The sequence below is a fragment of the Mus pahari genome, chromosome 4, assembly GCF_900095145.1.
Source record: "Mus pahari chromosome 4, PAHARI_EIJ_v1.1, whole genome shotgun sequence".
NCBI lineage: Eukaryota > Metazoa > Chordata > Mammalia > Rodentia > Muridae > Mus > Mus pahari.
The window spans coordinates 25,517,328-25,528,177 of record NC_034593.1 but is presented as its reverse complement, the minus strand read 5'-3'; the positions used below and the strand labels follow the sequence as shown (position 1 = coordinate 25,528,177).

The 10,850-nt window shown below is 36.8% G+C and overlaps 1 protein-coding gene across 2 annotated transcripts in view; it reads right to left on the bottom strand.

The window, feature by feature from the left end:
• Positions 1-2,349: 2,349 nt before the first annotated feature.
• Positions 2,350-10,850, bottom strand: part of Sec62 (SEC62 homolog, preprotein translocation factor) — a 28,901-nt gene continuing 20,400 nt past the window's right edge. Inside the window, exons 6-9 of one of the 2 annotated variants that reach the window (XM_029537555.1) lie at positions 10,425-10,485; positions 8,444-8,563; positions 3,505-3,935; positions 2,350-2,863 (exon numbers count right to left, since the gene is read on the bottom strand). In XM_029537555.1, coding sequence (XP_029393415.1) covers positions 2,798-2,863; positions 3,505-3,935; positions 8,444-8,563; positions 10,425-10,485 — 678 coding nt within the window. In that variant the 3' untranslated portion in view covers positions 2,350-2,797. Of the gene's footprint in view, positions 3,936-8,443; positions 8,564-10,424; positions 10,486-10,850 lie in introns of both variants that reach the window. The other variant, XM_021195809.2, reaches the window with a different exon arrangement.

Here is a 10,850-nt window from a genome sequence, read left to right as displayed (position 1 = left end):
GCTCATCCCCACTCAGGCTCACCTCAATGGGCAGCAACCACAGAGGAGTCAGGACTAAGAGGCACCTAGCACATCTGGCAAACCCTTGCGCAGCACTTGTCACATTGGTTGTTGCTCCATGGTGGCAGACAGGACTTTCCTTCATGGTGTGCCTCAGCAGATTCTGACTTACAAAAGTGCCCCATATTATTGTGTCAGTGGCTAGACCTGAAATACTGCTGTAGTGGAGAAAAAGCATTTTACCAACAATACAAGTAGGAACTATTTATTTCTGAGTAAATATTTAAAACATTACTCAATATTGGAACATGATTTGTCAATCAATTCTATTCCAGGGGACAGAGGCAGGAGAGGATCTCTGTGAATTTGAGGCCAGTCTGGCTTATGTAGAATTCTAGGTTAGTCAGGGCTATATAGAGACTCAAGAGTAACAGATGAAATGTCATGACTACAAGTGCAGTCAGTCTTCATTATTTTTGGATTCTGCGTTCTGGGAGTACATATTTGAGACATTGTCTAAATGCCCGCAGTACTTTCATGGCCAAGAGTTAGGCAGCAATCCCAGCTGCCCACTGTACACATCTTGGTCGTGCCTGGACAGGGCTGTCTTCTACATCTTGCACTGCTTTTTTGTTTTTGAATGTCTGTTTTTCACTTTTGTGCCTTTTTGCTTGTGATTTTGTTTTAAATGGTCACTGAAGGTAGAGTTAACAATGCCATCTCATGTTCCTCAAGGGCACAAATGCAGTGATTTGACTCATGGAGAAGACATGTACTAGAAATCTTCATTCAGGCAGAAGTTACAGTCTATTGGTCACGAGTGAATGTTAAGGAATCCATAACATATATCAACACGTCTTTTAAATAGAGACAGCTACAGTAAGTTTACATATTGGCTTGTCGAAACTTAGCCTGATACTTCCCCAAGACGTGGTTCAGGATTTGTTACTTCAGCGTTCCACAGACTTCACAGAATATAACCACAATGAAAACCTACTGTAATATTATTTTTAAATTTCTAGAAGTTTTGAAAAAGAAAACTTACAAATGACATGATTTTTTCCAGGTAGAATCTAATTGGTATCTGTGATTAAAAAAACCAAAGAGAAAATACCAAAATCCATCACTACTGCATATTTCAGTGTAATATATTAAAATTTATTATTTTCTGGGTAGTATTCATTGAAATTATCAATTAACATTCTCTAGAAGGCCTTATAATTTAGAAACTAAAGAATTCTGTAGGAGGGAAAAGAAAAAGCACCCTATTTAACACGTTAAATTTGAGAAGGATCACATATGTACTATCCTTCCATCCGGACTCAGTTCCTGCTTCGTTCAATCCTGCATAGGCCAACATACATACACTCCATAGTAAATCCTACATTACCCAAAAGCTTTGTGCTTCTACTTACAGCAGCATAGGAAATCATTTTTTAAGAGTCACCACTCCATTGGCTATTGTAAACAATTCTCCATGCTCGGACACAAAGACGTCTGAAGACTACAACAGAGGAAGCATTTTGACTTTTTAACTTATTTAAAGTGTTTTACCTTGAGTCATACAATAGAAATTATGCTGAAATTTCTAGTCCATACCTAACTAAGAGTACTCTCCCCAAAGATCAGCAAATACTTATGAAAATTTTACTAGGGTTCTGTAGAAATCTACTTCTATCAGTAAGTGGACTTTGTAGCTAGCATTCTTTACTGTTTAGACTAGACACAGGACATATGTTATAAAGAACTCACAGATAAATATTGAGTGCCTGGATACTATACTAGTAAAGGTTAAACAAGCAGTTTTGTTTTATCGAAGTTTCTTGTTCCATTTTCATACCCTAAATAGGTATTAATCTACCAGTGACTAACAAGTTCATAAGCCGCAATTATCCTCTTCCTTACTATGGACACAAGGCAGCAGGGCTCTGCAAATAAATGTGAAGGAAGACTGCCGAGGCACGGTAATCAATGCACTGTGCTTTGAGGACAAGACTGCATCTACCATTCCATCCACACAGGAAGACTAGAAACAATCAAGCTGGATTTCATAAGCTGTCAATATACAGACAATGGATTTTCTCATAATTAAAGGTCACTTTTAGTCAAACACAAGAAGAGAAACAAAAAAGGAGGATAAAGACCTACATATCCCATCACCTACTAACTACAAAGCAAAACCACTGTGTGATTGAAGGAAAATAACTTACTGCTCACTATGGTGTAAAATGTGGCTCCAAGGACTGCTTGTGCATATGCAAGGGTTTTAAAGAAGGTTTGTAGCAAAGGTGTGCAAAAAATAAATGGCCACACTAGTTTGAAGCAATTAGAGTCCAATGGCTTGCTGTGTTTTCTTTTATATCCTTTATTTTTAATTGGTATTTTAGAACAGCAAATTGTCTTTCACAGCAGTGCCTCCTCGTCTGATAACATAGCCCCCATTTCTAAATGTAAAGATTTAAAATAAATCAATGAACATTAAGGCGTACAAACAGCTACCACTTTAAGTCTGTTCTTATTTAATAAGGATAACTTTTACTCATATTAAAATACATGGAATGTTGGCACACAACTGAAGCTGCTGTAGAAAGATCGGATGTTCTATGGGTTACTGAAATTCTCTAAAAACATACCTTACATGGTTTTTGTTTTACAAATTTCAGTGTTGAGAAATGTCTAAATAATAAGTAACAATTAAAATAAAATGTTTTATTTGTAAATTATGTACAGAATACATTTTATGTTATGACAAGGAGATGGGGAGGAAGGAAGAGCCTCACCGTCCAGTCAGCGCTCCTCACTTCTGCTGGAGATGACCACCTTTCTCTGGATTGAACGTACAAGTCAGTTGGGATTTCCTAAGCTGGAAAAGGAGAATGAATCTGTAGCTGAATTAAAAGGGTTGCTGCACTGTTACTAGCTGGCTTGTTTCCACAAAATGCTCTTGATCCCTGCTAACTCAAAAACCTTAAAAAAGGAATTTTCTGGTATAAGTTTATGAAAACAAAACAAAAACAAAAACAAAAAAACCCAAACAAACCAAAAAACCCGAAAGAGCATAACTAGCAAGAACAATGAGTTTAAGCATTTCATCCTAAAGAAACTGCGAAGTGGCTATATACTTATGCATAATCTGAAATGCTGCAGTTTCTTTAGCAATTTCCATTAGTCTAACAGTAAAAAGCCATACAACTATCAAAAATGCCCTTAATCTAAGTGTCATTGTGGACAATGTACCTCTGATGACTATCAAAATGAGGCCTACTTACTGTAAAATTATCAGATGGATAAAACTTATTAATGGCTTTAGACTGTACCAATAACAGTACCAATGTTCTACAAAACAAAAGGCTGACTGTAACTGAATGTCAAATACATTTCAGAAAATGGATTTAAAGAATGCTACAAATGCCATCTGTACATCATGATGATCGGCCAACACAGAAAACCCAACCTGTTGTACTTTTAGTCCCCAAACTAGTCAGATTATGATTTTTCATGTGCAGATTTAGGCATCTCTCCATCTTTGTCGTCATCTTCCTCATCACAATCCCCATCTGTCTGCTGTTCCAGTTCCTCTTTCGTGATCATTTCAAAATCATTCCCGTTCCCACTACTGTGTTGGGAGCGGTCGTCTTCCCGCCTGTCACTGTCTGTGTCTGAGTGCCGCTCTCCGCCCGAGCCTTCTGGTCCATGGTCTACCGGAGCTCCTTTCCCTTCCTCATCCTCCTTTTCCTCACTGTCGGACTTCTGCTGCTTTTTGGTTTCAGATTTCTCATCCTTCTTTAAGTCTGCTTTTGGTCCTTTGTACTCATGTGTGTACAGGGGCCTGAAGGAGTCAATGAAGCCCACGTCAGCAGTCAGGTTTGGCAGGAACCAAAAGTGGTGCCTTCCTCCAGTTATCAGCCAGATGATGAGGAACAGGATGCAGCGAGCTGTGGGGAGCAAATTTCTCTTGAATAAATGAAATTAAGCCTTGAAGCAACTACAGGGAACATTTGTCTGTAAGGACCTAGACAATATTTAGCTTTATTTGCACATTTTATGCGCCATAAAGACAAATACTTAAGATTAGATTAGCATCTGACAATATTTTAGGAGCTACTTGAAACTTAGAAACACTTATGATGCCACTATCAAAAAATTACTTTTTTTTAGTCATGGATATACACTGAGGATTTGTGCATTTTTTGATGTTGTGCTTCAGTAAAAGCAGTAGTCAGGTGAAGTTGAAGCATCCATGACGTCACACCATAAGAAAATGTGAATAGGGACTATGAATGATACTAGAAGGAAGCAGCCAGTGGAAGAACAGAATGCCATGCAGCCTTACTTCCCAGTCCTTATGTCTTGTCCTGATTTTAAAAAACACTACATTCAACACACAATATAGTATAATGCAAATATAATGCTGAAAAAGTGCATATACTGAAACATATATATATTCGTCCTGATTTTAAAATAAATACAAAAACCTCAGTGGGCCCTTAATGTATTCTGGGTATGGAGCACGTGCTAACTTGTTTAAAAGATAGCTTGGCTTTGAATGAAGAATCCAAGCATTAAAAAACCTCTATCATCAAATTCTTGTTTTACTAATTAGGTAAATTATGCTTATGTAAGTACCAACTGCTTCAACATTAAGAAAAATTTTATGTACCTTAAATATAAGCTACGACAGTGGTGAATTACAGTGGTGCTGCAATCTTGGCACCTGGGGCAATGTCTGAGCTACCCGCCAAGACTCTATCTCAAAACATTAAAAGAAAGAAAAACCAAAGAAACCCCAAGAAACCACATAATGCTAACACAGTCAGGACTGCTCAAACACATGATTTATGAGGTAACTTGTTTTTGTTGGTGCTTGGGCTGGAATCTGGAGTGGCCTGTCAGCTAGGCAACATAAAACTATATTCTCAACCTTTTAAACTTTGAGACAGGGTAAGCTGTCCAGAAAAGCCTATGACTTCCTGTGTAGTTCAAGCTGGCCTTAAACTCTCCATTCTCCTGTCTCAGCTTTCTAAATAGCTGGGATCATAAATGTTTGTAATCACACTTGGCTGAGATTACTCTTACTACTTTATTACAAACTTTAGTATTTCAAATGGTTTTTCATGAATTTACCAATTAAGTACGTATTAGTGAGCTTGAGCCTTCTTCCTTCCTTCCCTTCCTTCCTTCTGGAGACAGGGTTTCTCTGTGTAGCCCTTGGCTATCTTGTAACTTGCTCTGTAGACCGAAATGGCCTCAAACTCAGATCTACCTGCCTCCCTCTCTTCAGTGATGAGACTAAAGGCATGTGCCCTGACACCTGGATTTATTTTTTTAAAGGTCACAATGACTATACAAGTATTCTAGGGTAACTGGTTTTGTTTTGTTGTTTTCTTTAAAATCATGTATTACTATTTAACAGAAAGCTTACAAAACAGCAGGTCCACGGATTCCTCAGTATTGTGCTTTGGATAAATCAAAGGACATGTTTTTTATACTAGCTTTGATTTATAAAGCAGTATTTTAAGTAATCTTACTTATAAAGTAGTGTTTTTATTTTCATGAGAATTAAAAATATACCACACAATACAACAGATAAGAATTGTTTGTGATACAAAAAAGATGAATACGTTTGAAGCAATAATTTACAAGTAAATTCTACTGATAAAGCATCAATTTTTTCCTCCAAATACAATCATGCTGTTGTAGTTTATTCACAAAGCTGTAAGAGAGTGAAATGTTTTAATAGGTCCAAGAGAAAAAGCATTTTGGAAAGACGGTAAGTAAACTAAGCATCTTACCACATGTAAAGTGGGTCTAACAGGGTTTGAACTTGCAACAGGTTTTCTCTACACGGCACTGGATAAAGGACGAACCGCAGAACCCACGTGTACCATCCTATCATCCTTAGAGTAAAAGCTCCACAATTCAGAAAAATGCCACATCTTAGTGGTAACAGGAACCATTCTTATCGAAAAACACTAAAATGATTTTTGCACAATTCTATGGACAGGATGTGTAAGTGGTCTATAGACAGAAATTATCTGAAAGAAGAATGTGAAGGGTGGAAGGCAGCTCAGTTGGTGGAGGACTTCACTAGCAAGCAGGAGGAGGCCTGGGTTTCATTCCCACCACTACAGAGAACCAGGCAAGGAGACGCATGCCTGTAATGCTAGCACTTGGGACACAGAAACAGGGGTCATCAATTCAAGGTCATCCTTTGTTATATTGCAATACTGATGATAACTGCGTTACAGAGACCTTGTCTTAAAATATTGTGTGTGTAGTTACATGTTGTGTTTGTTTCTCTAATTTGCAAGATTATCTGATCCATAATATTTCTATGCATAGAAACCTGGAAAATTATTTTCAAAGCTGGAGAAACAATATTTTAAAGGTCAAAACAATCTAACATAAATCATAGTGCTACTGGTTTAATTAAAAATCTAGCAAGTAGGGGCTGGAAGAGATGGCTCAGCAGTTAAGAGCACTGACTGCTCTTCTGAAGGTCCTGAGTTCAAATCCCAGCAACTGCTTGGTGGCTCACAATCATCTGTAACAAGAACTGACGCCCTCTTCTGGTGCATTTGAAGATAGCTATACCGTACTTACATATAATAAGTAAATCTTGGAAAAAAAAAAAAAAAAGACTAAAAATGAGCTGGGCAGTGGTGGCGCACGCCTTTAATCCTAGCACTTGGGAGGCAGAGGCAGGTGGATTTCTGAGTTCCAGGCCAGCCTGGTCTACAGAGTGAGTTCCAGGACAGTTAGGGCTACACAGAGAAACCCTGTGTCAAAAAACAAAAACAAAAACAAAAAAAAATTTATATATTCATCAACTAGAATAATTCTGTTCAGTAGAGCTAATACTTCGCTGAAAAACTTTAAGGAACTTGTATAACTTTCACTAGTTTGACAGCCAGGTGGCATCAACCTTACAACATCTACTGTAAGTTCAAAATTTATGGCTTCTCTCCTTGATCCAGGCATCACACTGGTACTAGTTACCTGTAAAATAGGACTGGCTATTATTTCTTGGCCTACAATTGTGCTGTGTTGTCTGCAGAAGCAGCAAAACATTTTTTTCAAGGGGACTAAGCTACAGGAAGAAAAAAAAAAATCAAAGTTAGGCGAAAAAGGCCTCATTTGAAATGGGAGGGAGGCCTCTTACCATGGTAAGAAAAAATTGTGGATGAACTCTTCGATTCATGTGAGTGGTGGTACCAACTCAGGACACTTTGGTGATCAGGGGGAAGGTGAGAATAAAGAAACTGTTTAGGGCTATACAAATAAAATATTACTTTTATACAAATAAAAATTAATCACCCGTAAGAAAATAATATGCACCCAGGTTACTTAATATTGGCCAAGTTCTTTCTTCTAACAACAGAACCTAGATCAATACTGTGGGTGGTTTAATTTTTTCTATAAAGCAGTACTAATCCTGGTTGGGAGCAATAGCACATGGTTTTAATTATAACACTTGGAAAGGGAAAGGTAGGTGGATCCCTAAGTTTGAATACTAGGCCAGCTAGGGCTATGTAGTAAGACGACCCTGTCTTGAACAAAGGTATGAAACATCTCAATAATTCTGAATGTTAAGAACATTCACTTTGTGGGGCTGGAGAAAGGGTTCAGCAGTTAAGAGCACTGACTGCTCTTCCAAAGGTCCTGAGTTNAAATCCCAGCAACCACATGGTGGCTCACAACCATCCTTAATGAGATATGACTCCCTCCTCTGGAGTGTCTGAAGACAGCTACAGTGTACTTACATATAAATAAATCTAAAAAAAAAAAAAAAAAAAAAAAAAAAAAGAACAAACATTCACTTTGTTTTCCAACTTGGTTTTTAGTTATTTAACTCCTTCATTCATCTAGAATTCATTTTGGTACCCAAGAGAAAAGTTGTATTTTTGTCCCTAAAATGGTAAACAAATTGTTTAGAACCCCTTAATTGACTACATGAATAGAACTTATATATTTAATACAAGTTACATTTATTTTACTTCAAATATCTAATAATGATTTACTATTGCAAAAATAAATGGCCATTATAGCTAATTTCAAAACACATCTACATGAAGATTAAAATCTAGTAATATATACATATATCAAAATAACAGTAAATTTCAAAAGGCTCACTGTAAAAAAAAGATAGCTAAACAAGGCAATAATATTTTAACTTGATTAAATCATACTTTATAATGTACAGAATTATGTTTATTAATCAAACATAGTATTAATACAACAAGGAAGTTTGAAAAGATAGAGCAGATTCCAGATCAGAGCCAATGTAACCATGTCTGACCTCTTGGGATTTGTCTGAGGAGGATGACAGACTTCCTGACTTAGATGCATTAACTCTGCTGTTTAGCTACATTGGAGCTCCAGGTAAAAGTCTATGTGCAAACACCTACCTTATACCAAGATCAGTACTAGTATTAACACTTACCAACGGCAAGGAGAAGAATGCTGGCTACAAAGCAGCCTGCCCCCACACTGAGGTAATAAACACCCACTCTCATTTCTGCTGGCCAGAGAGGGAAGAGCGTGGCTGCTATCACTGCAATCACTGGGTGAGAAATGACAGAGTCACAGAGTGACTTTCAGAATCAATACTCTAATGACTTCATTACAACCAACAGCGAACATATTCTTGAAAATGGACACAAAAAGTAACATTTGTATAATAATAATGAATTATCAGCAACTTCATGTGATTTAATATAACATTTTATACTGTTCTTAAACTAGGTTAGCATTTTTTAAACCTAAATTACATTTAATTATAAAAAAAATTATCTAGAAATTAAAACTATTCCTTAAATGACAACTACTGTCATTTTGAAGCTAATTTTTTTTTTTTTTTTTTTTTTAAATATTAGGAATAGGGAAGCTTAAATCAAAACAAAACCAAAGAACACCCCACCCCCCACTCCAGGGTAATCAGATTCACAAAGTTTTTTTAAAAAACGTCAGCGTAGTTAGGGAAATTATATAAGCACCTCTAGGTTTTGTTTGTTTGTTTGTTTCAATTATGATAGGGCCTCTTAGAAAACTGTTAAATGAGAAGACTGCTTATTAAGTCTTTTAAGTCTTTATCATTAAGAACAGGACACTTGGTCTACCATCCATAAGTAAGCTAGGAAACCCTTCTAAAGTTCATTTACCTTATATTGATAAATGCCTGTTCTTGCTGGAATGAGACATCAGAAGGCATTTATGACAAAGTGACTACCACATTGGAAGTGATCCACAGCATGGGCCTTTTGAGTTTAACTAGGTTTCAACTTTTACTGTAAGTTTCTCTAAATGGGATCCTAAAATATCTTATTGACCAATCATATTTTAGATAGTACGGTTTTGCTATTTGTTCAATTATTCTTTCCCACCCATTTTTGTCCCCAAAATTAAAAAATATATATACACAAGTTTGATCACAATATAAACAACGAGTCAAAGGCTATGGTGAAGATGGAATCATCGAGTTTTTGTCCCACTGTTTAGTGGTAAACACTATAAAGCTTATCCTAGTCCCAGAGACTGCTCACAATACAAACTAGTGACAAATACCCTTTTCTAACTAGAGGAACCTATGCAACTCCTGCCCTGGCAGCTTTCTCTTCCTATCTCAAAAGCTGCATGCCATTGTTTACTCTTCCACTGAGGAATGTGGACTACTTTCACAGTTTTACATGGTAAGAGATAATCCTCCTGCAAGTCTACTCGCACGTGGACATCATATGACTGAGATTATGTAACAGACTGACTTGTAGGCTGGGGATGGAGCTCAGTGGTGAAGTGTGCTTGCCTAGCATGTGTAAGACCCTGGGTTTGATCCCAGACACTAACAATAAACAAAAACTATGATACTGAAAAAGCCATAACAATGAATTCCTTTCAATGGAATTGGTAGGCCAAAAGATACAAGCATTTAAAATTTGAATATTACTTTGCTTAACTGTGTACATGAAAAGGAATATAAGGTAAATCCTATAAGATGTACAGGGTTGATGTGCTAGCATCTACAATGTGAAAGGGATTGCCAAACTGCCTGCTGTAAAAGAAAGAAAAAGGAAGGTACCATCATCAATTGTTGGAGTGTTCCCTCCACCCCGGGACTTTCACTGTAAACTTCTGAAATCCTAATCTTTGTTACTTTACTCTGTATCTCATTCATTCTTAACCAGACTGAATGGTCCGTATGTTTTCCCTGTGAGCTACATTTATCTATCAGGTTGATCTACCATGTTAATACCTTAAAAATTATTTAGCTGTTGCAAGTAATTTGAGTTTATTACTTATCTTCTAACTTTATTTAAAATATCCTCTTAAAGAGTTCTTTGTTTTAAATTTAAAAGTATTTGTGAGGCCTGCATTTGTCCTCTAAAGTTTAGAGTGTACTAAAGAGCTACTTATATTCTCCTACTTACCCAGAATTAATCCCATGACAAATGTTTTAATGTGAACTGGGTCATAGATCCACACAAAAACCTAGAAGAATCAAGAAACCTCAATGCTTAAAAGTTCTAAGGTCACATTCGTAATAAGTTTATTTCTCTACTCTAGTTCCTCACACCGTCTCCATCTCTGAACACACTAAACTTTCCCTTTCCAACTAGGACTACACTCAGCCATTGAAAGACCGTTGGTTCTAGCTCTAGCTTCTCTAAATTACAGTATTTTTCCATTTCCTAGTATATTTTGAACAAGATCCTTTAATTTTTTTTTTGATTGATTTGTATTTTTCTTTTTTTTCTTTTTTTTTTGGTTTTTCGAGACAGAAAGGTTTCTCTGTATAGCCTTGGCTGTCCTGGAACTCACTCTGTAGACCAGGCTGGCCTCGAACTCAGAAATCC